This window comes from Vanellus vanellus (assembly GCF_965231255.1).
Source record: "Vanellus vanellus genome assembly, chromosome: 13".
NCBI classification, from domain to species: domain Eukaryota; kingdom Metazoa; phylum Chordata; class Aves; order Charadriiformes; family Charadriidae; genus Vanellus; species Vanellus vanellus.
The window spans coordinates 12737771-12763604 of NC_138918.1; the positions used below are offsets into that span (position 1 = coordinate 12737771).

A 25834-nucleotide genomic window follows, 5' to 3' on the forward strand; every position below is an offset into this window, starting at 1 on the left:
AATTATCAGAGACAGCACACTGAGCAGCTTGATCTTTGGTTGGGCCCAGCGTAAGGGCTTTCGTGTTCCTAGGTTATGTTCAAAAGAGGTGCCTCCTCTATAGCTAACGGCTAGTAAAACCACCAAAAAAGGACTTTTGTCACTTGGCATTTGTATTACACAGCATGGGATTTTTCGGAAATTTCTCTACAAATATGATCTGCATGCTCAAACCTGATGGATATAATTGCATGAAGGAGTAAGGGTTAATTCATTAACAGCTACATTCAACCTGGGTTTTATGCATATAAATGCAGTATTAAAAATAAGGTGAAAATCTTTGAGCAGACTTGAGCCTCCTTTTAAACCTGATCTTCTACAACAGCTTGTAAATGGGCCTTTTGTTATTTCAGGGAGAAAATAATTAGTTTTTTAAAGATATTACAGCAGCACACTGAAAGCCAAAACTCTGATGGACAATGATGTGAAATATCTTCTTGTCTGATTGTTGCGGCAGTTTGCTCTCATCTACACAGAACAACCTTGAACCAGACAAAATCGTGAGTCTGCTTCGGCTCATTTCTTTAAAAAAGCCTTCAAGTTTTACGAAAGGTTTGGTTTCCTCCTTTTGTACTTAGTTTAAAAGATGACTAAGCTCTTGAGCGGCTCCTATACTTAATTGTCAGGCATTGTTTTTTTCTAATGGATATTACATGGACTCTGTGCAGAAATTCACTTTTACTGCCCTCCCTCATCCATGTGAAGAATGACAAGCAGATGCAATGTTAACCTGAGACAGTTTATCATTGCAAACGGACTATTCACATAAAATGCAGACATTTGCTTTACCTTCTATATAGTTATGATTTTCGTGTGCCTTTAAAAATATAACTAAATAGAGGTATCTTAAAGATAATAGTCTAGTTGTTATTTTCCAGTGATTTGGGGGGGTGTTGGGTTTGGTTTGGTATCGTTTTGTTGGTTTTGTTGTGTTTTTTTTTTTTTTTTTCCAGTGGGTTTTCCATGTTTATCCTCAGAAAAAAACACTATTCCTGATGACTGCCTGTGGTCAGGATTGGGATCCCTAGGCAGGGGGCCAATGCTGTTCTTGGTTACTTGGAGTAATGCCATTAAAAGCTCTGGGTCTGACTATTAACTGATGTAACTGAGGATATCCACATTCGATACACACTTTCAAAGGACTATTCTGATTAATTCTGGATGAGAACAAGGCTTTCTGGGAGGGATTCTCTGCTCTGTAGGGTTCTCTGCCAGCACCAACACTGCTCTCCTGACTTGAGAATTGCTTTTTCCTTCCTCAAATATTCTCCAAAATGAATTTCAAAGTCGTGCATGGACAGACTCCAGATTTAAAACTCATACAGCCCTCCATGCCAGAAGAACCAGAGCCTCAGGGAAGGTAACAAACACAACTCATGAGAACAACCAGATGACAGCATACTAATACACCCTGAGTGTTATCTACATGTAGAGAAAACTTGCATTGCCAACACACGAAGCTAAAGCGATTCTCCAAGAGAAAACCTCCCAATTGTTCCACGCCATAAGTAGTTATCGGCTCTATTTTTCCATTCCACCAAGGGTTAATTGGACTCGGGAACAACATGAAAGGAAAAGGGGATGTGGAGCAAGATATGAGTCAAAAGAAAAGAGGGCCCCTGTTCTTCTCATAGCATTAATTCGCAGCTTTTTTGCCATCTCCTAAACACAAGAGCATCCCTCCATGGAGAATGGTTTCCTTTACACCCTGCTGCCTCCTTCCAAACCAACGGGCTGGCACTGGACTGGCAAAGCGGCGGAGCTGCTGCCGACACCAGCAGGAGAATCAGAGACCCAAGTCAGAGCACAGCCTTGAGGATGAGACTGGCTAATTCAGGTACATCACAAAGGGCTCATTATTGTCCCCTGAATCCCTCGGTGGGAAACGGCCTATTCATGTTACTGGGATGCCTTCCTCTGTCTCCATCTCTCTCAGACAGTGGCATCACGAGTCTTTCTGCCTGGTGCTTCCCTTTGTCCTTTCTGTCCTTTTCTCCCTCTCTTTTCGCCTTCTTTTTTCTTTCTTGTCTTTTTTTCCCCCTCCTTTAACAATTTTCAGTCAACCCCAGGGAGACAGTCCCACTCTTATTTGCTGAAATAACTAGTAGTTAAATGACTGACATTTAAAGCGATATCTTAGGCTTCAGCATTGCTCCGCTGGGAGAAGATACAGTGATGAGCGTGTGGGGAGAGGGAGGAATAGGATGTGGATCATGCTTCCGAGAGCTCTTCTTTTTTTTCAGGCTGTCTGCAGACTCCAACAGACATCATTTCTGCTGGAGCACTTATGGAGAACACGTTTCTAAGTGGGAGACAGACAGAGGGCTGTCCATGGAATATAAAAGAACCCCAAACACTAAAGCATAAATCAAACGGGCGGCCACTACACTGGAAGCCTCAACCAGGAGAATTTTACCTTTTTTTGATTACCTACTTCTGTCCTTCCTTTGGAGTCAGTACTGCAAGATCGCGCTGAACTGCACCAGCATATGCAAAAGGATGCTCAGGACTCAAATGGCAGCACGTGACGCTGCTCAGGATTTTGGGGCGTTAAAAGAACTCGGACATCCCTGGGACGAGTACATGTGCACGCTCCACTGATACTTCTGTGCCCCGGTGCCTGCACTCACTGTGCGCTAGTGTAGTCACAACAGCAGAGGTGTCTGCGCAGGAGCCCTGCCCAACCCAGAAAGTGATTTCTGCAGAAATGGCCAAATTCCATGCTAAAATAATGCACAGGCAAGAAAAGACAGTGTACACAAGGACCCAAAAGTACAGCGGCTCTAAGGTTGGTAGCAATGATAGCAATGTAGCTGTAGGTCAAATTAAAGATGCGCTGGTCTATGACTGTCCCAGGGCTGAAGTGGGATGGAGGCCAGGACTCACAACTGATCCAAACTGATCCTATACAAACTCCCCAGGGCTTTCTCTCCTCCTATTATACTCTGCACGTAACTCATCTGTTGGGACCTCAGTGCATATTAGCATCCCTATTGCTGCTAACTTTTCTTTCAGCTTTCCTGCTCACACGGGCAAACTCAAGGCGAGCTCTCCTCCCCGGGCATGGTGCAATGATGCCTTTGAAAGATCTTCAGCAAAGTAATCGTCAGTGGTTTGTTCTGTTCTAGTTTGGCTGGGACAGATAGATGGACATCCCTCCTTCACCTAGGGGAGATTTTTACATTTTGCACCCAAAAGGTTTCTGCTACCAGCAAGAAATACAATCAGTCAGCTGCCACCTAATTAGCAGACATATTATTCATTTGACTTGCCAGATCCCTTGGGAATTTCACATGATGGAGCTGTCCTGTGGGAGAGCTTTTCAAAGACAGTTGTTCAAATGAAACGTCCAAAACCCAAAGGGAATTAGTTTCTCTGCCACCTGCCATGCAGTTTCACCATTTAATTTCCTCCAGTTCTGTTTCAGAGGTTTATAACAGGTAAGACAAACTTGAATAATAACAGCAATAATCCTTGTATATGGTTATGACAAAGGAGTGAGGACGGACCAGATTCACCAATGCAAAGGAATATTGCATCCAACAGGCGCTCGGCTCCCATGCTGCCATTTTGCCGAAATATCCTGATGAATCAACTCTCTGCCTACGCCTCTTCCCTGTGCTGGAGGACCTCCTGTAATATCGCTGCATGTTAACGTATAATGTGAATACATGGTGAAACCCGGTGCCGTGCCTCTTGTGGGAACAGCAGTCACCCAGCAGGAAAAAAAAAAAAAAAAAACGAACAAAAAACCACATGAAAAACCCCAACCAACAAAAAAACCTCCTGCCCAAATTCCAGACAATCTAGCTTTCTTTTCTTTTCCCAGTTGTCCAAAATGGGTAGCCCAGAGGATCGTTTTGGAACCCTTCCCCATAAGTAGGCAGTAAAGGGATTCTCCTTTGGCTTGGTAGGCGCTTGCGGGTATACGCAAAGAATTACTCTGCAGCCCACTGTGTATACTTCCACCGACAAAAATGTGGCAGGAAGTAGAGAATGCGTGCAGTAGTGGGTATCGGGTGTACTAGTTTGGAAGTAAAAAGACAGTGGGTGTTTATTGCTATTACTGGGTGATGACAAGCCAAAAGGGGTTCTGAAAGCCTAATCAGCAGCTGCTTCTCCTCCGCTCTGAGCTGTTCTGCTGGGGTATCACATGGGCCCAGCAGTGCTACCTGACAAAACCAGTGGCTTTGATTTATAATAAACACCTGATGGGCTCAACAGTGCTAATAAGTCGCATAATCTACTTATTTGCTGTCTGCTTTGTAAAGGTTTAGGGTACGGTCTACTCATGCCTCCAAAAAAGCTAGGATGAAAACTCTCTGTAAAAATGAAAATGGTCTCCCAGAGAATAACCTGACTACAGAAAACAGGTTGCTAGCAAAAACCCCCGATACTGGGATACTATATAATTGTAGAAGTCACTATTCCAGTACTGTCTCTGAATAATATCCCAGTTTTAAATAAGAAAGCTTTGTAATCAGAAGATGTCTCCCACCTTTTCTTCCTTTTGATTTTCCCCCCCAAAACCTATATGCGAATCAAATGTCCCTAAGATCCCTCCCCTCTGGGTACTTTTGGAGTAAGGGGGACAGATGAAAAGACTCACGCTTGTGCCATCTACAGGAAAAAGGTGGTGGGAAAGGAAGGAGACTGGCCAGATAAATCCCATTTTTTTCCTCAAACGCCTTTCATATTCAGCCCTTGGTTGATTTATACAAGAGAACAGAAAAGGCCTAGAGGCAAGACAGCTCATCTCTCTGTGACTGAAAACACACTCCCAACCCAACCGGAGCTTGGGGAACTTGGGTGCAGGTTGCCTTTGGATTATTCTACATGAGATTTTTTTTTTCATAAGCTTTCAATTTGAAGGTTGTTACTCATCCCTTTAGCTCATGTCACGATGAAGTCCCTTGCAGAGAACAGGACCCAGATGTAGGCTGCTCGACATCCTATATCGTGCAATTTAATTTGGTAAATTGCCTTTCCTGCACTGGTGCTATAAGGTGCTCAGCTGGAGTCCATACACTAAATCCTGCCTCCCCGTGGAAATCGCCTGACGCAGCCCCAATGACACACCGCGGACGCAGCGCTGCTGCGAGCTCACATCGGGAAAGTTAATACCGTTTCTATCCCACATGCAGATTTCTTCTTCTGGAAAAAATAATATGGGCAGGACACAAAAGAGGCCTATGGTATACGGATCTATGGGGAGAACTGACACAAAGCCTTCAAAGGCAGCGAGAGAATAGGTGCCTTTGAATGCACCCTGGGAACTCGACTGTGAAAGGACAGGGAGAGGTAGGTCATTTACCCTTTCCTACGCGAACAGCTTGGAAACGTACTGCAAAACATGGCATCCTTAAATATCTCAACCCAGAATTGAGCGTCGGCTGTGCTTTTCAAAACGACGCACAGGAGGGGACAGAAGGCACCCAGGGGCCGCAGAGAAGCGAGCGAGGGAACCTGGAGTAGCAGCCTCTCTGAAATGGCACACACCACCAAACACTGACCACTGGGCAACCAAATATTTGTTTTGTCAGGCAGCCCAGAGCTCTTTCTCTCTCTTTCTTGCAAGTTTAATTTTAAGCATACTCGATACTCGAGAAGGTGGTGGAACCAGAATCACTGCAGCTTGGTAGGCACTGGAATGTGTCTTTCTGTCCATCACCACCTCGTGGCTCCTTCCAAGACATCCCACAAGTGCCTTTTCGCACTGTCCTATCTCACATCCACAGCTGCAGTTTACAGCAACCCCTGTTCCTCCCTTCTGGGCTGCTGTCCCTCTGCAAATTCCCTTCATGTCTTGCCCCAAAAGAACCCCTGACGTAGCCCCTGCCCCACAGCTCTGCCCCCACCGCTTCAGCCTCAGCCCTCCTCTCCCCCTGGCCGAGAGAAGCTGCATTGGAACAGGAGGACGTTTTGCTGCAGTGACATTCGTCTGGTGGGTTTGGATCTGCTTCACCTGCAAGCGAACTCACCTCCCCAGAAATGGGAGACTGCTGTCTTCAGTCAAAATTCAGCACCTCAGCCTAATCAAGAGTTTGTTCTCCCTGACAGCCTCTAATCACCAGCTAGCCAGTTTACCAGGGGAAAATTTTTATCCTTTCCGCTAGAATTCATTTTTATGACACCTACCATAAGAGACTTAAAAAAATTAGGCATTAAAATGGTTTATAGAAGGTATTTTTATAATCCACTAAGCTGTTTTCCATTTCCACTGATATGACATCTCTCAGCTATAATTTATAAATGCCATCAGTTAACAGGCACAGAATCTTATCCTCCGATTTCTCCTCTCGTATGCTTTTCCCATTTAAAATTTCTGTTAAATCTTTGCTGTGCTGCTAAATCCAGAGAGATTTGGCCATAGCTGGGGGAGGAAAAAAAAAAAAGAAAAAGTTTAAGTAGCTAATTAGTGTCACTGGATTTGGGGCATCCTATCATGAGAGAATATAGAGGAAGCATGTCCTCAATAAATATTTTGGGCGTTTAAACAAGGCTAATGCACCCACCCCCCCCGCCTCTTACACAGCAACCTCTAATATCCTTAGAAAATAAGAAGTTTTATATGCATTAAGTGCCTGGTTTCCCATACAGGGACGATGAGGATATCCTATCAGACATACTGACTTTTCAGGGCATCTGACTGCCCCCGTGATTATTTTTGTTATTGACTGCAATTCAAAAGGGAGTCACTCCGGCAAGTGTGACTTGCATGCGTCAGGGTCCAACCTGGGAGAAAGCATTTCTTTACAGCCTTCCTAGAATTCACTTCATACTTTGATAGTGCCACAGAAATACCTGACGATAATTATAATTCTTGCAGTAGTTATACATTTTCTCCTTTTCTCTGCCAACCTCAGATTGGAAAACTCCAGCCCTCACCACAATCACTCCTGCTAAATCACAGCAGGGAAAACAAAACCAGAACATATATTTCTCCTCATTTGCAATGTCTCCAGCATATCTACCCTGGCTCTGCTGGGAAATTTTTATTGGGCTGCATCCAGTCTTTTGGTTATTGAAGGACCTAACTTGGAAGAAGTAAGCCCAAAAGAATTGATTTTCACTTGCTTTAATGTGGGCATGAAGAGATCTCCTTGACTTTGTCTAGGTTTAGGATGGTTCATGGTCTTCTGAGGGACTGGACAGACTCCTCAAAAGGCCTGGTGGGTTTCCAGTCACAACCAGTTAAACACTTTGGGTTATCATGGGAGGGAAGTGCCCTCAAACTGCCTTCCTTACATGGAGGGGAGAGGAAGCTTCCAAGACATGCAGAGGGAGCAAGCCACTTGCCCACTACCTTTTTATCTAATGAAGACCAACTTTTAGTGGGGTATTAGGCTCGGCTCAAACAAGCGGTAGATCCACAGCCTTTTAACCTTATTTTTCCTAAAGAAGCTTGTCTATAGAAGAAAGGCTCCGCTCAATTGAGAGTTATCGATAATCTTTCTCCAGGCCTTGAAGACCAAAAAGGAAAATTAAGGGCACGTTGGCCGAGCTGAATGGACAAGCTTCACTCACCGCAAGGCCGCCTAGTGTGACACAAACGTGAAATCAAGAGAAGCCAACCTCCTCTGTGCAGGGATTTGTGTTTTAAATGCATCTCCATGAATTTCCTCCCGTCGGGAGATTAAACGCTTCCCTGCGGGCAGTGGGGGAGAAGGAGAGCTGGTTCAGTCCCTCCTCTTCCGAAGTGGCTTAGTCATGTCACCGTACCTCCCCAGCACGAAGCGTGTCCCATCTCTGGCAAGGCAGCATGGTGCGAAGGGTGTCAGCCAAGCTGGCCGGCCACACGGGCCGAGCCCCAGCGCCACGTTTGGGGAGGAAGATGAACACTGAGACGAGCAGGTGAATCATGCTCTTCTCACTTGGGGAGCGGAGATGAATGAGCCTACGCTGCTAACGTAAAGGACATTTTCCTGCTGTCATAACAGCGATGGAAGAACAGTTGGTGAATAATATGGACGGGGGCCACTCAGCACGGCCCCTTGGTGCTTCCACTTTGCCAGGCTGCTCCGTGGCAAAGTCTGCTTGGGGAAAATGTTCCCGAGGATGCTGCATGCAGAGGTAGTCTCTGTTCACCCACTCAAAGCACCTACATGACCTTTACCCATATGCTGCCTGGCGCTTCCAGGAGAAGAGTAGTTCCCCTGTCATTTCCCAGACATCATCCCCTGCTGCTCATGTGCCAGCAGACACAGGAGAGCTCTGGGTACCGGCCAGACGGCTGTCCCTGCTTGCCAGGGATCTGTGGACCCTCCCGCATGGGGGTCAGATTCATCAGGAAAAGCAAGGACTGTAAACATGAGCCTAAGCGAGAAAACGAGACCAACTTGGGACTGGCCAGAAATGCAAAGATGTGTCCTCTCCCATGGGCAAGTGCTCTCTCCACTAATTTATCAATCCTGGCAGTCACAGAAAGCACATCCCCCCTTCTGAGCACCCAGCCCTTTCCAGCTAAACGGATGCTGCCAAATCGGAGGGGGCTCCAGATATTCCCACCATGACTTCGGTGGTAGGTCATTAACGCCAGCCCTTCCCATCACCCCACCCCATCCAGTCTCACTGAGAAAAAAAACAAAAAAAACAGAAAACCAGCTACCAGGATGGCAAACTACCCAAAAAAAACCTAAGATGTAACTTCCCCTTAAAGCCACACTTCATATGCAGTCTTGCACACAAGAGAAAGGAAAGCTCCCCACACAGCCAAGGTCTCAAAGGCACAGGTAGGTCATTTGAGGCTTGAAGTCAAAGTCTCTGCTAATGCTAGGATATGTCTGAAAAGTGATTAAATTCCTTGCAGAAAAGCCTACACGGTCCAGCGCATCAGGTGCTGCTCTTTCAGGACCTCAGACTTTGTCCTTTTTCATGGTGGCGCCTTCACTAATTACACAGCCCCAAGGTCAGAGCGATGGGACGCAGGATCGGAGGAGGCATTTCACTGCTTGCTTTAGCTGCTGTCTGTGGATGGGGCCAAACTGCAACAAATGTTGATTTAAAGAACATGTTAGAGGCTGCCTCTAATGCACTTGCCACGAGCCTTCATCTCCCATTTATCATCTGTCCCCGATTCTACAACTTGCCTAAAATTCGATTCTCCTTTTTTTTTCCCCTCAAGACACCCTTTTCAAGACGTATTTTTTTATACCATTGATGTCTTAGTATATCCCCTTGCACTTTTTTTTTTGCACTTTCTTTTTTCCCCCCTCTCACTTCTCAAGAAACTCCACAAAGCAGCCATTAGAGCTCCTCAGTAATCTGATCTTGGCAGGAGATTCCTCTGACAAACCAGAAAACAAGGTGCGAGACCGATGCAGGATCCCAAAGCAAGATCTCTCTCTGAGAGAGATGAGTGCCTGGGGAAGGGGACCAGCTCCCACGCGAGGTATCTTACAGCACCCTGCCAAACCCAAGCCAGAGAGGAGGAGCTGAGTGCAGCAATGCAAGATCTGCACCCTCCACCGCAGCACAGCCGGGCTGGGAGCACCCAAAACTGTCCTTTCCCCTTGTCCACCCAAGTGCAGCAGAACCAGAACTAGCCAGAGATGGGGTGAGCGCCCCGGCTCACCCATGCATGGGCAGGAGGAGAGTGGACTATGGGAGCAATCCTGTCCTACTGCGCATCACGGTTTAGCTGCCATTAGAGCCCGTTCTGCAGCAGACAGCAGCATCACCACAGAACAGAACAGCAGAAACACACACCTGCCATGAAAAAAAAAAAATCACTGAGCTGTAATCCTGCTTTTGGCTCGCTCTTTCATTTAAAAAAAATGGTTTGGATAAAATAAAAATAAAAATCCATTAATCCTGTTTGTGCTACGCTCGAAACAGACCCACAGTGACACTTCATGTCACTTAGAACACACTATATCACATTTAGGTATTGATGCTCCTGGAGGAATCAGCAAACATTGAAATGCCTTTAAAGAGCTGATTTTTGGTACTTACAGGCCTAAGCTAACAATTACCACCACAAATATTTGGTAAACAAATGTAACGGTGAAACACCACTCTGAGAGCTTACTAAACTCATGACAACAGGGAGATGCAACAGGTGAAGAGCAGGAACCATGAGATGGTCGTGACACCTTAAGCGTGGGGCTTGCAAACAGTTACAGGCACAGACGAGCAGAACAGCCAAGAGGAAAATCCTGCTGCAGGGAAGGGAAGAATGAGCAAAAATCAGGGTGGAGCATGGTGTTGCTGGGCAAAATCTGCAGGAAAGGTAAAGACAGCAGCAATGAGATCACAGAATACAAAATCCCCTTGAGAACCTTTGGATCAAGTGAACCTTGTTTAGAAAGGGCTTGACCTGCAACCCGGGAAACCCATCCTGCAGAACCAAGTACATGTAGCCCTGATCTCCCTTTGCACTGAAAAGATGGTTAAAAAACAAACCAAAATTGAGACAAACGCTGGCTTCACTTGGAAGAATTCATGAGTGCAAATTAAAGGAAGAAAGGTTAAACCACATCAATCAACTAAACATGAAAACTGAGAAAAATAGCTGCAGAGGGTCACAGTGCTCCATCACCTGGGGGCACCCCATCTCCAGTCCAAGGCTGTCACATGCACCAGCACATCTTACCATCTCTCCTGCTGACTCTGACAGCAAATTCCCTTGAAGCACGTTGGGAGCCCGGGATTTTAAGCAGCCAGGAGATAACAGCAGCCAAAAACACCGGTGTGAGCTAACAGAGGCTGCAAGGAGTATAATTTACATGGGCTTTCATCACCTCACTGCTCTCTATAGCAAAGGAGGATTGGATTTGGAGCGCCCACATCAGACCACTCAGCATCTGCACGGGAGACCCCATGGGACCCTCGCCCGGTGCACCGGGCAAAGTGACAGGGAAGCACCCTTCGGCAGAGCGGCTTTAACTGCAGGTCTCTGGCTGTGGGGACTTGTTTGGGGCTGCAGCATGGCCCCACAGCCCCGTTCCCACTGTGTAACCCCACGCTTTGGGGGAGCGAAGGGGCTGACACAGCAGAGGAAGCGGTGCTGTGCTGAAACAGCATGAAATCCAGGCCAGGCAGCAGTGGGTGCTGACCGTGGGTGGGATGTTGTGCGTGGCAGACTTAACCTGCCTGGAGTTGCATATACGGGTTTCATGCAAGGGGGCTGGAATAGCCTCTTAACCCTCCCTTCATCAGTACTTTTGGCACAAAGAGAGAAGCAAAAGGCCCTTATTTCTCTTCGGGAATTTTTCAGAGCAGGGATGCTCTCGAACTTTTCAGAGGAAAGAGTGCATGTGCTGCACATCCTTCTCCCTGTCTGGGCAGTGGTACCCATGGACTGCTCCAGCAGAAGCTGGGAAAAAATCCCAGAGAGGAAGGAGATTTCTTCCCAAAGATGGACTCATTGGTGGCCTCCAGGTGCCAACTCTTAAAGCAAATTCTTTCAATCTCACACAGCATCTTTAAGAAATGATAGATTGCACTGGCTCAGAGGAAACTGTCTGCTCCCTGATAATAAATGAGTTGTTAGCAGAGATAGCAGACTCCCAGATCCATTTGTGATCCAAAGGGCTTACAGCTGCTTCCCATTTTTGCAATGCCAAAACCACAGAGCACTCAGACAGCAAGGGATGTGAAGGCAGCCTCCTGCGCTTGCCTGCTTGCTGCTCTCCCGTGGCTAAAGGGAGACTGTCAAGTGCGATTTCCTTTTGATGCAGCCTTTTTTTGTTGTAAATTCACTGTTGTTGAAAGCGAATAATTTGCTGCATTAGCTGCAGGCAAGGATAGCCAGGAAAATCACTGCAAATCTCATCCCTGCAGGCTACACGTCTGCAACACCTCTTGCAGCTCTGGACGCGAACCATCATATAGAACGAGCACCCGGCGTCCTACAGCAACGCACAGCTCGATTACCGCAGACAGCGCTGAGGCAAACACACCTTCGCCAAAGGCTCCCACAGACCCCACCAGAGGATGCTGCCGTACCTCCGCCGTCGTGACCCCGATTCCCACCACCCCCAGCCTCCCCGCCCCTGCTCTAGATTTCACTGCACGGCCCTGGGAGCCAAGTGGGATGATTTTATTTTATACTTTAATTTTGTCTTCAGAGCTGTCCTGCTCGAGTTGCTAGTTTGGATCAACACTTCTACTTTCCTTCCAGAGATAGGCTTGAAACAGGAAACCTGACAGCACATCGCTGTCACACTCCTCCAAGACTGCTGTCAAATGGCAATCAGAACTTATGGCCAGACCAGGGTGGGATTCAGAGTGTCCCCAGCATTTTTGGGTATGGTTTGATCCAGGGGTTTGGGTGCGATTTGGCTCAGCTGCTAAAGGATGCTACTTTAGAAATAACTCTTTCTTCCCCCCCCCCCCCCCCCCCCCAAAAGGCTCACAAGTTTGTTTCTTCCAGTGCCACGCAGGGCTTAGCTGTGCTCTTCCCATTAGAGCTAGCAGGGATTGTTCAGTCAAATCCCCGGGTGCTATTTTGAAAATGCTACAGTTAGTATCTGAAGGCATTCCTCCCCTGGCGATACCAACTCTATGATCCCCCGCAGCCTACTCCCAGGGAAAGGCAGTATCAGCCAGGAGCGTATTGACAGAAAGAGGGAGAAAGAGATCTGCTTTAAAGTAAAGACAGCAAAAGCAAAGCCAGGCATCATTGTCAGAGCACTGCAAACACTACTGCCAGCGGTAAACCCATGCAAAGTGAGAAACAGAAGAGGCCAAGAGGATGAGAGCGTGTCAGGACGATGGCAGGGCCCTGCCCTTGAGGGGCCACTGCGGTACTGTACTGAAATGCAGAGGGTGAACCTGAGAGCGCAGTTTCTATGCCATGAACATATGTTTTCATCACTTCTTAGCACTACATCAGAATAGCACAACTGCAAACTGCCTGTTTGCAGTGCGACGCCTGCTTTTATCAAAGCCTTTGCAGGCTGCTCGCAGGGAGGGCAGGAAAATGTTTGGTGCCGCTGAGGTATCACCTTCAGCAGAGTACTGAGCAATCAGCAGAAGAACATAATACAGCTGCAGAGACTTTGGGTAGGAGTCTGTGGATCTACCACCTACCTCTGGAGGTCTCACCGTAAGCTGTCTAAGTCAAGTTTGTCACCTTGGCTTCCCGTATCGACAAGGGAGATAAGCAGGCAATTCCTCCCATACTGAGATGGGTGTCTAACCCGTTCAGAAGGATCACTCACTGGAGGGCTCTCTGGTGATTACAGAGGTAACATCGATGAGTGGCTTAGATGAGAGCGACTAATCCTTAGCCAGAAAAGTCAGAGGGCACAAATTCCCTTCTTCATGCTTTAAGGACCTGCTGCTTAAGAATGCTGCTAAGGCACGTAAGGCGATGTGGCACGAGCACCCTGGGTCAAACCTGGGCTTGGTTCTTCCCTCCTCTTCCTCTGGCCCTCCACAGACATCTGGCAAAGCAGAACTAACCCGATAAGCACACAATTCGGTTGCTGTACCTGCTGTTTGCAGAGGAAGAAAAAGTTCAACTGGGGGAAAGCGCATCCAGCATCTGTACTGAGAGCACATGTAAGGACTTCACTTGAGAACAACCTTTGGTGGGCTGAAGCTCCCCAGGCATAGAAGAGACGTTTGGGAATAGTCTCTTAACTCACAGCTGCTACCTGAGATACTGTGTGTCGTTTATCCTGTTTCATCATGACCGTTAAGCCTCGCTAAAACTGTGACAATGCTCGAACGAGAGTTTTCTCTTTGACAGAGCAAGCCTGTACACCGAACTAGTGCGGGTCACTCCAGAACACGAGGTGACATGGGCGTTTTGGGGAAGGGCTCATGTCTAAAGGTGTATGCTTGCTCCGGGAGCGGGGGTGGAAATGTGGGAGCTATCTCACCTCCTACTCGGGGGTTGCACGGTGAACTCACTGACCCCCTAATTATCAGCCCATAAACATGGGCATGCCTGGGAACATGGAGAGCTGGTCTCCTCGTCTGTGGGCAATGGCCAATGGCCGACCTCCTGCAAGGCCCAGGACCGCGTGGGCCTCTGTGGGTTCGGGAGAGGTGCTGGTATCTGCTCCCTCCGAGGTCTTTGCTGAGTCCGGCACACAGGGCTGTTAAGGTGGAGGATGCTGTGACATAGATGACTCAATTTGCCTGAGTTCATCCACACATTGCTTGCAGGTTCCCAAACAAGTGACGACTCTTAATGCCTGCCAGCCTAGGCTAATCCAGGCCCCAGCCTCCAGCAAGGCTCCGCTCTCCCAAAGCCTCTCCCTTTGCTGTCCCCACAGGAGAGGAGCACGGGGACTCCCAGATCGCCATCCCCGCACCTCAAAGCTGCAGACAGTGGCTTTTTGTTGGCACAGCCGTAACGAGCTGAGCAGAAAAGACCCCAGAACCAGGACGGGCTGGAAGACTGACTTAATTCTGATTAAATCATTGAAATGCACTCGTCTCTGCCTTTGCTCGGGATGGACTAGGGGCAGCTGCTGTGCCCGACTGTTTTTCTGGGACAGTGAACTGGAAACGGCGTCGCTGCAGCTCGCTTCCCCGTCCTTGCCTGCAACAGCAACGTCCCCTCGGCCCCTTCCCCCACCACAGCCGTGTGTGGTTTGGCTTTCTATTACTTCCTCTGGTACTTCATTAAAGACATTAATCACCTCCTGCACAAAGGCATCTCTCCTGAGCTCCCTGCAGGCCAGGCCTCTTTCTCAGCTGCGGCTCTGCCGGCTGCTTCGGCCCCTTGCGGACACGGTGCTGGTGGCCCAGACCTGCCCCTGTCTCCCCGCTGATCTGGGTCTCTGCTAGACACCGACCAGGTGGTCACCCCGCAGCCTCCCCTGCCACATGTCATCTGACAAGAGCCTCCCTTCCAGCTAACCTTCACCCCACCGTGGCCTACATCTCGGCATTTGTTGTCTGCCTTTTGCCCTGGCCAAATGGTCCCACCTCAGGACCAACACACGGCCACCCGCTGCCGTGCATCGCGCAATAATACGTACACGGCACACGCTTATCACGCAATGAGCACGCTGCGCGAGGCTGGCCGAGGGGAAAGCCCGGGGGCACGTTGGGACTGTCGCCGCAGCAGCAAGAGGGCTGCGGGCTGTGTTAAACATGCTGGCGGTTTGCGATAACCACCCCATGCAGGGGAGGCCCTGCCCTCAGCGCCGAGGTTCGGCTCTGCAAGGAAGAGGGAGGCCAGGAGCGAGCTGAGCTACGTGGGAGACACCAACGGGCTCCAGCTCCTGTTTGGTCAGAAGGAGGAAGAGCCTTCAAAAAGCATAAGCCTCCCCAGGCTTAGGTGAGGGCTGAAAAGAGAGACAAGGGAAAACTCCAGCTACGGCACGACCATCACCCCTTTAGAGCCGCTGCCTGTCTCCTTCCCCCCGCCGGGTCTCCTGACCCAGCGTTTCTCCATCCTCCATCCCTGTGTGTGCTCTCCGTCGGACTTGGCTCGTCTGTGCTCCCCCCACGAGCTCCCACGCCTGCTGGTAACTTTTCCTGCTGCTCACCTGCCAGAATAGCAACATCCTCCTCCTCCTCACGGATGGGGGGTGGGTGCCGCATGGGAGGAAAGCTAACAAGGCTCGGGGCACGCAGGGGATATCAGCAGGCCAACGGGAGAAAAACCACAGCTGAATCAGTGGAGTCACTGATGTCTTTTGCCTGTTGAAGCTTACTGTTCCTCGAAGATCAAAGCAAAATGTTTGGGAGGGCGGGGAGGTGAGAAATAGCCCTCCCTTTCATGTGAGATGCTTCCACGCTGCATCCAGATTACCCACAGCGGCTTCTGTGTCTTTCCTCCGACCCTCCGGCCCTCAACCTTTCATCTCCCTCCCACTTCATCTCCATTAGCATAGTTACAGAACCTCGCTTATTAAATCGAAGCCAAGACTCCTATAGCATATAGATGCAGACACACATGCTATATCCACACGGGAATCCTGCCATCAGTGGTATGTTCCACCTCAATCTTAGACATCAGTTGTTTCCTTTTGCACTCTTTGACTCTGTCTAAAACAAATAACATCACAGAATGAAAAGACCCTCTTGAAGAAGCCACGATTCGGCAATTTGTAGCTGTTACTTGCCTCTTCATTGCCTCTTTGCTAACTCGCTCAAGGGATCAATCAGTCCTGCGAAGCATAAGCACATCTCCTGAACTGCAACCCTGGACGAGGGTTGGCGAGGGTGTGGTTTGCAGAGAATAGGGAAAATAACTGATATACATTAATAAAAAGACTAATATTTGCTGGGGGTTTTTTTGTTCTTTTGTGTTGTGGTGTGATTATTTTTTTTAAGAATGCCCCGGAGGGAACAAGTGGGTCTCGTTGCTACAGGGCAGCGTGAGAAAATCAACTAGAGACTTGTTACCATGTAAGCTAATGAGCGGCCAGTTCAGCAGGTGAGCAGAAAACAGTTTCTGCCAGATAGCATGCTGTTATTATTCTAATAATTCGAAATTTTTTTTTTTTTTTCTGGTATGATGGTGGATTGCTAATGTCTCGGTTGGGCTCCTTTTCTACATCTTGCCTAATACCTGACTTCCTCAGGAGTCCTTGTAACCTCCCAAAGGACATCCCATCCTCTACCAGGCGGCACTTTTCACAGGGAAGAACGTTACCCTGTTTCAGTTCTACACAACTAAAGGCAAAGAAGTAAAAACCCAATTCTCTTTAAAGGAATGCAGTTGAAATAAATGCATCTTTGTCTTCAGACTTGTGTTAATATCGCACCCCGGAGAATTTGGATCTGCAGAATATTAAAGTCTCCCTGACTTATTGCCTCTTTAAGGAGCATGTTGATTTTGTGTTTGCTCTGAGCTCCACGTGTTACTGAAGCTAACCGGGACAGTTTCCATTTCCACTGGCAGAGAGCTGTTGCCTTTGGGGCCCTAACCCTATTATGGGAAATGTAAACGTATATATCTAAAATTCCCACTAGAGTTTTGGAAAGGAACAGCACGCTTCCCCACGCTGCCTTCCTTGCAGCCACAGAAAGATTTCCACTCTCACCTTGCTAATATGTCAAAAAATAAAGCCTGTGTGTTTCCGGCTTAGTAGGATCCCTATTCAAATGAAAAAGCTTTATTTTTAGAGAAGAAAGGATAAGCTGTGAGCGAACACTGTGGCAGTCACACAATGGCCAGGTCTGGCCTCTGCTGCTCGCTGTTTCTCAAATCCCTTCTCTGCCAGCCACAAGCCCAAATTTTACTTCTTCACTCTTTTTTTTTTTTTTTTTTTTTTTTGCTAGCCACCAATAAGTATTTGGGGTCTTTTCCAGATGAGCAGATAGATTTACAGGTGTGAAATTCCCCTTATTCCTCCTCTGACTTTTCCTAATTGCGTCATATCAAGCTTTTCTCCCCGGGCACCACTTCCACAGCCCAGGATCAAAAATTAAATACATAAAAATAGTCATGCAAAGAATAAGTGTCTTCATACCCTTTGGAGAGAAACGGACACACGAGACTGGGGGAAACCCGTTCCTGACGCCTGACAAGCCCTGCCAGCCTCTCGGCAGGGCTGCCTTCGCCGAGCGACAGTGGAGCCCCATCCATGTCCCCGCTGATGATATTGGCCCACGTTCACCCAAGGCTCTCCGTGCCCAGATCCGTGAAGGCAGACAGACAGCCCGCCCTGTCCTGGCAATCATAGCCGAGGAAACGGCTCGGCACTCATCTTTCAAATGCTTTTCCTTCTTGGGGAAAGCACGTGGGATGAGCTCCCACCTTCTTCAGCAGCGGCGACGAGTGCCAAGCACCCACTGCCCACCCCAGACCCCCGGCAGAGAGACCTCGGGTGCAGGAGGCTGGCGTCACCCCCAGGACCCACTCCCTCCTGTTTGGCAGGATTTCACCCGTCAGCACCTTCCTGAGGGCTGGACCTGGCTCTGTAAGGTGCTGTCATCTCACTAAACAAGCATGCAATTACTAGAAAGCTACAGCCCATCCCTGCCAGAAACTGAGCATCCTTAACCTCAATTTGATCTAACACGAATTGATGGTCTGTGATTCATCTGCCTGCATCACATCTTTCCCTATTACAAAATCTAAGGAGATGTATTTCCTTGTAGTACCTATGTTGTATTAATCAGACTTCATCTGATCATTAAATCCATGTTTCTGTCGTCCTAAGTCACATTAAATAGTTATAGCTAACATCCTGAGTTCTGCAGGGAGAAAAAAAAAAAAAAATCCCAAAGCATTTACATGAGATTTCTGACACTGCGAAAATAAAAACAAGTCTACCAACGCCACAACAATTACATACTATTACAGGGCTGGGCTTATTTAGATTGTGGAAGTTTAATTATAAAAATTGCATTTTAATTGATTGCTGCTGGAATAATTACAGCAACACCTTTCTAAGAAATGGAGACCATCCTGTGTTTGTCAACAAAGAAGCTTCCTTTAAATTCAACATGCAATAATTGTTTAATTAAGCCAAATTTAGATCCAAGTTTGAGAACATTCAAATGTTTGCCTATTCCTTCCTGTCTCTGAGAGGTAATTTAAGAGATAAAAAGCAATCTCCAGAAATACTCTCTCTATATACGTAAGTATCCGAGAAGAAGAAAAAGAAATACTTCATTTTATGGCTGATTTGGATCTAAGCTTGCTGCTATTGATAAGAACAGAAGCACAGAGTGAGTGATCAGTACAAATCCCTCTCTAATTGGCGCTGGGAGGCCTTCATAAAATACCAACAGGCTCCAAACTACGTGCTAATTTTCTAATATGCAGAACGGATTCAACTGTTGATATTCTAGCAGCACCCACAGCCCATACTCAGCATGAGGACCCCACAGTTCCTGTTGGTGTACATAAATGGAGGGACAGGGATAAATAAGTCATTGTTTTTCAGCCTCTTTACAAGTTTTCTAGCAGCTGAAAAATCCTGCTGCTGTCCTGTGCAGACCTCTGTGTTTCAAGCGTGCAGCTCCTGAACTTCCTTTCTCAGTAGCCCATCTCAGCACGCACAAAAGCTGATGGCCGCACCAGCAAAGCTACAGGGCTCTGTGCTGAACGGAGGTTTCTAAGCCGCTGGTCATCCCTGCAAAGCGACCCGAGTTTTGCAGGGACAGATTTACCAAGCTGGTGACTCGCCTTTCTGCAAGCACCGCTCAAGGGGGCACGTCCCCCAGGTCACTGCCAGGGAAATCTGTCACTAAGCCATCGTCCTCCCTGGGCAGCGAGAGCAACCACCGCCGTCTGCCTGACGCTGCCGAGGCTCACCGGGGGACTCCGGCCAGCGGCTGAAAGCAGCAGTCTCTGCACCACAAATTAAAGAAAGCCAAGGAGCTTGGGCTGCAAGCAACTCGTATCCCCCGAGGAGCTGGGCTACGCACAGGATGGGGACTGCATTACGTGTGCACGAACGGAGGCTGAGATGAAGAATAAGAGAATACTATTCCCAGCACTGGTTGACTCAAGTAAGCAGCCTCTCACCCCTTTGCTGCCAATGGGACGCGGTGCTCCTGTCCACCCCGGACCTCCCAGGGATAGGAATTTGCATCTCTCCCCTAAGCTTCAGCCCTCCTGTGCCCTGGCATCCCTCTTCCCGCACCTCTCAGCTCCGACCTGCAGCATCCCCTGCCATGGTGGGTCTGCCCTGAGCGCAGTCACGGCAAAACCCAGGCAAGGCAGAGTTTGCTAGCGACTGTGTTGAGGCTGTAAAGCTCTTTTCCAAACATGGCTGAAGACAGAACCTGTGAATATGTCTTTAAAGCTGATCAGAAGGGCTTTGCTCTGCTACGTCACTAGGAAAACCTTTCAGCTACACTACACCATCATTTTACCCTTTCTAGTCACCTGGCACTGCCCTATGCTTCTGCTGAAGGAAGGACTCTAAATTCACCTTCCCCCTTGGCCTTCGAAGAAACGACACAAAAAGATAAAGTCTCCTAACCTTTAGGTAAAAGCCCCCAGCAGGTGTGTATTTTCACGCCGGTAAGCCATGCCACGCACTCAGCTGCAAACACGGAGCCTGTCCATTACCATCTATTCTGTGGGATGGAACGAATTCAGGGAGATATTTCCGTTATTCAGATGTGCCCGTGTTTCAGTGATGCCACAACATCAGCATCAACCACACGCGTGAAACATGAGGTTACCGCACATTGTATCTACTACCTATTTTTGCTCTCTTAATGATTATGGTTTGCTTAAAATCGTAATCTACTGACGTGTTATGCACAGGGACCACAGGACCCGTAGACGGGCGCTGCCCCACGCAGAGGTATTCACAATCACCGCGTAACGATAAAAAGTCCACAAATGAAAGCATCAGAAATGCAAAAGTTATTGCTGGGCTGTCACAGTGACAGCCCCGCAACAGCAGCAGCCTCCTGGTATCTTCCAGATTTATCGCTTTCATGGATATTATTGTTACCAATTTACGACCACCACCGGCACATCGTTAACAGCTCCCTATCACTGTCACCTGCGTACGAATGGGTGCGTCTCATGCCGTAAATTCCCCCACTGTCACACCAAAGCTTGCTCATCCTAACTGGTAAGCAGATATGTGTCAGGCACGGGTAGACGGTGCCACAGTTGATGCTGAGATATATTTGGCATAGGATGTCCTTAGACGGGGTGCTGTCATTTCGCTGCAGTTCATCCCACCACTTCAGCATCGCCCCGCGAGCTGCCCAACGAGGCTTTTTTGCTTCTGCCGTCACTGCTGAGTCTTAATATGTATTCTGTATTTTGAATGCTGCTGCTTCAGGCACGCGCCTTAAGGACTACATTTAGCACACGAGGCCGGATCCCAACGCGAGGCAGGACGTGCCACGGGGCTGGGACCTACTAGTCTTCCTCGAGTACTCCAAGATGGGCAGCACCAGGTTCACCGGCTCCAAACACCCTTGACTTAAACCATCAGAGAAACAGGTAATGCCGATGACAAGGCAAACGCTGCGTTCTCTATCTCCATGGGAACAAAAACTGGTACTTTTAACTGGTAGCATGGCCAGTCTTTTCCCAGAAGATAAGGACCGCTGCGTGGGCAGGGTTTTTATTCTCCGTAAATAAACAGATCTTTCTGCTGATATCTAGCCTTGGCAACAGGGAAGGGAATTTGCTGGAAGATGAGGCAGGAGATAATTCCCGGCAAAAGTTTCACTCCAGCCCTAGAGTACTAAAACCAGGTCTTCCAACAGCCTGGGTTTTTTTGGGTTGGGTCGTTGTCCGTCCACCCCAGCGTACGTGGAATAACACCTTCTTTTGTGCTTGCAAAACAAATGCTGCCTTCCATAGTCTGGAAGAACTTAGGAAGTTTTTAATTATAAGAAAAGAAAAATGAGGACAAGTGAAGTTGGACTGTGCGGAGCGCTCTGCTGGTCTGATCTAGGACAACGTGCCCTACATAGAGCTCAAATATAACATCCTTTGGGAGGCTGTCTTGCTTCCATTCAGCTTTTGTGAGACCACCCCCGCCCCCGTGGTACTAATGACTGATTTCTGAAGCATAACTAGTATCGTGGTCTTGCTATCAACGTTAACGCTGTAAACAAAACCATTAGTGGCAGGCGCAGAGAGGGAGGGAAAACTGCGCGCAGATGGAGAATTTATTCTAGTGATATTCTTGCCTTTTCTGCTTTCTTCCTGCTCTCGGCACTGAAATAGCTCATCCCCAGCCACAGTCAGCAACTCTACCCCAGGTGGGTGACGGTTTCCCTTGATAGATACAAGGTCGGTCTTTTTTGTTCTATTTGTCTAGTTTTCCTGCCAAGGAAGTGCCATTGGACTGAGCTGAGATAGTTGCTTTTCCGTGATGGAAACCTTGTAGTTGGCAAATAGAGGGATATTAAGGAAAATAGAAAATCTTTAGATGTGTCATTAGACACTCCAATGGAAGTGTGGCCAATTTATTGTTTCTCTCTCCTATGTCATACTAGCCACGAAATTCCTGCAAACTTGTATTTGCAAACCCTCCAACAGAAAAAAAACACAACTTTTTTTTTTTTTCTTTCCTTCAAAGAGCCTTATTAATTCTCCTCCTGTACATTCCTGGTTCTTTTTGCAGAAAAGCATTTTTCCTTTCTGTGTATTTCTTAGCAGAGAGAACAGTTTGTGTCCACCTCTACCCCACTCTCCACATGACTAAACTGCAGAGAGGATGTTTCGGTGAATCAAAAGGATACTACGGATGTGAGCCAACAACAATCCAACAGGCTCTACAGCAGGAAGGGTTCCTCCAGTCCCTCCTGACAGTCCTCGTACACACACACGCACAAGCTCAGAGACTGAAAGCGGTGTCTGACACCAGGTCGAACCGAGAAATTCTTTGTGTGTCGCATCCCGGCAGTGTGAGCCCCTCGCGCACAGCACCGCGCCGCTCGCTCCGAGGGAAGCAAATGCTGCAACAGCCCCTACTGCAACCCCAGGGCTGTGTTACGGTTTTTGTTTTCCTCTGGTTCCCTCCTGGTCTTATGTGTTGCTGCTAATCTCGGCATTACCTGGCAAGCCAGTTTCTTCTTTTTCCAACTATATCATATAGCAAGAACAGCACAGCTAACGTGCTGTGCTTTAGCAGGGTACAAATACACCCTAGGATCGACTCTGCGCTGCGAATTCAGTCTTTAATACTCGGGTTTAGAGCCAATGATTTTGCTGGCTCTTGAAACTAGAACTCCCTTACCTCTCTGTCGTTATTAGGCATGCCCCTTATCGTGGATCTGGACTCCACTTGCACCAAGCTGCTGTTTTCTGCTAGGTCTTTCTTAAATTAGAAGGACAGATGGCTAAACTGGGGCTGGGGAAGAAGTTGTTCACACTAAACAGAGACTTCTGTGCACCCCGTGGGTGGAAAGGGGTGTCTTTGTTGTATATCACGGCTATAGGAAATATGGGAATGAAACCTCAACATAACAAGTTGGGCAGAGGTTAGAGAAACAAGAGGAAATGAATTGTTGGGGGTTTTATACCATTTTGGAAGCAATGAAAGAGAAAACGCAATAGATACTGCATAACTGCAGCACTACCTCACCCCTATGTCTTAGCACAACCCCAAATGATTTAGAAATCCTTTGCTTGTGCGTTCAGGGTTGCCTTGCACGGACCTTAATGGAGTTGCACATTTGGAGCAGGATGTCTCATATTTCAGACACAAAAACCCACCAGCCAGGAATAAAGAAACCAAAGTAAGAGAGAGCACAGCAAACGCCGCTACTTACAGGTGTATGTCATCTCAAAGCTGTCGCTAATGTTCACAATGTCGATCTGGGGAAGGAGTTTAGGGGGTTCCGTGAGCTGAGACAACGCAAACCTAAAAGCCGCATGTTCCTGGGACTGTTGATTAGGAAATAACCCCCCTGGGGAGAAAAAAACAAGAAGAAGGTCTTAAGCATGCCTGTATTAGCAACCTCCTCAGTCCAAAATATTCCTGGGAGCAGAGGCTCCAGCTCCCCAGCCCAGGGAATGCCTCTACGGGAAACCCTCCAGCACACAAGATCTTGGGGGGTTTTGTGCCCGCTGAGGACAGACTGGGAGCAGAAAACCTTTCCAGCCTGTGGATTATGTAACGCCGGGATCACATACGGGAGCCCTGACGTATCCCTGGGCCCGGCAGCCTGCAGGGTCGGGGTGAACGGCGGGGTTTGGCTCAACCTCCTCACCCCCCATAACTTTAAGGAAGAGAAACGGAAGCGCTGCAAATGTTACCTTTATAAAGGAGGAAGAAGAGTCTTTCTTCCTCCTCCTCTCACTTGTAATTAGGCTGAGTTTCAACTCTGCTGACTAAGCGGAGGGGGTTTCTCCAGAAGGGGTGCAGGGGTTCCCCCATGCTATGGGACTCCGGGGTGCGGGGCAGACTGGCTGAGCCTGGCCCAACAGGCACAACGCTGGGTGGATGGGGGAAAGGCTGCAAAAGCCGGAGCAACATGGGACCTGCATCCAAACACCTGCTGCTACGGGAAGTTTGCTGCATGGAAAAACCTTAAATTTAACAGGTGACAATGGCGAAACTCAAAGAAGGCATGAAATCAAAAACTTGACCCTCAAAGGGATCGATCTGAGCAGCAGTATGGACAAGCCCAGAACCACAGGGTGATACAAGTACGACAGGAACTGGGACCAGACTGGACCCAGGCTCAGAGCCTTTCTCTCCCCGCAGACCTGGAACGAAGTGCCGCGATAACCCGGCCCTAGAAAAAGTTTCCTGCTGCTCCCCCAGCAGGAAACTTGGCTTGCAGCAGATCCCTTCACAGCCTCCAGAAAGATGCTATTAAATTCACACTGCCTTGTAATCCATACGCATTTAAAGAGAGCACCGTTATTGGCATTTTACAGGTAGGGAAACAAAGCACTTGGCAACAAGGTGGAATAAAAAAAAAAAAAAAAAAAAAAAAGAAGCAGATAGTATCAGTGCCCACCCTCCAGGGCAGATGGTTTGGGGAAGAAACAAGCGTGCAGAGACCCGCCATCAACGGCACTTTGCACATCTTTAGTAGAGAGGGCATCTCCCCGTTGCGTGGAAAGGGCTATTTGTGCATGAATATCACCCCCCTCCCCCGGTTCTTCCCACCCCCCAGCCTAACCACGGGTGTCAGAAGAACAAGATACTAGTAGCCGAATCAAGCTATTATATACGTTCGTTGAAAGGGCAGAAATCCGAGATGTTGCACAAATTTGGGGTAAAGGGGAGGCAGGAAGGGAGGGAGACAAGGATGCAGCATCAACAGCAATAAAAGCACCGATTGTGCAGCTGGACTCAGGCAGGAGTTGCCTGAACTTGGTGGATTAGCAATTGATTGGCATTGTAAAGAGAAGGGAGGCGGGAAAGAAAACCGGCACGGAAGGGAAGAGAATTTGGAGCTAGGATACAAACCATCGTCAATACAGATCAATGGGAGAGTAATAATAAAACGGGGGGAGGGGAGGAGCACTGAGAAGTTACAGGAAGGGAGAAAGGAATCAAACAGGCACTGCTGGTGCGCAGCACAAGCAAGTAGCACGAAATGAAAAGACTTCAGTGCAAAATCTTCCTCCAATAGCTCTGCCCTTATTCTTTAGCAACAACAACAGAGAGCGCCTGTTTGTTACCTCTCGTCCCAGTTACCTACAGATGAGAGCATCCTCACAAAAATGTATAATGCAACCGCTGATTTTGCAAATGCAGCAACGCACAATGGCAGCCCAGGCGTTTCTCAGAGCAAGAAACAGATTATTTATTCGCGTGCTTCCTCCATTTCAGAGGCACTTTTCTCCCTCCGTGTTGGTGTGTGTGCAGGCATTTATTCCCAATCCTCCCCTCCCCCAAAGCCAAATTGATACATCTCTGCTCTTGCAAAACTGGTACCAACGCACAAATCCAGCCCTCGCGGTTCACCCCCTCGCTCTCTCACACACACATACACACACACAGGCACGCACGCACATTTTGCCTTTGCAACCGAATACACGGGTCAGTTTTGCCCCACCGCCCCCTCTCCATCCCTCCCCCATTTGCCGGGGAACGTGGCTCCCAAACGGCCCCGAGCTCTGCACTCACCTATCTGGATATTGTTGGGGAAATTGGCCCCTAACACCGCCCCTAGGAAACTGGTGCAGAAGAAGGCAAAAATGTGCTGCATATTCCCTTTTGCATTGGCGAAAAAGAAGCCCAGTTCCAAGCATAGATTTGATTTTTCCCCCGCTCTGCTCTCTTTAGCTGCCTCTCTCGCCTCCCCTCCGCTGCGCCTTCAGGGCTGCGCGTCTCCCCCGCTCGGAATCCAGCGCCGAGACTGCCGCTTAACACCGCCTGGCAGCAGGATTAACTGAGCCCCGTGAGAAAGAAAAGAGAGCCCGCTCCTCATCCACATCCCTCCCCCGCCACACACCACACACACGCACGCACACGCACACACC

The 25834-nt window shown here is 48.3% G+C and overlaps 1 protein-coding gene across 4 annotated transcripts in view; it reads right to left on the reverse strand.

The window, feature by feature from the left end:
* GRIA1 (glutamate ionotropic receptor AMPA type subunit 1) overlaps window positions 1–25560 on the reverse strand; it is a gene marked incomplete at both ends in the record, with an annotated part of 124178 nt that extends 98618 nt beyond the window's left edge. For all 4 annotated transcript variants that reach the window (XM_082490086.1, XM_082490085.1, XM_082490083.1 and 1 more), the window contains 2 exons: window positions 23164–23301; window positions 25479–25560. In XM_082490086.1, coding sequence (XP_082346212.1) covers window positions 23164–23301; window positions 25479–25560 — 220 coding nt within the window. The remainder of the gene's footprint in view (window positions 1–23163; window positions 23302–25478) is intronic.
* Between the last annotated feature and the right edge of the window lie 274 nt (window positions 25561–25834).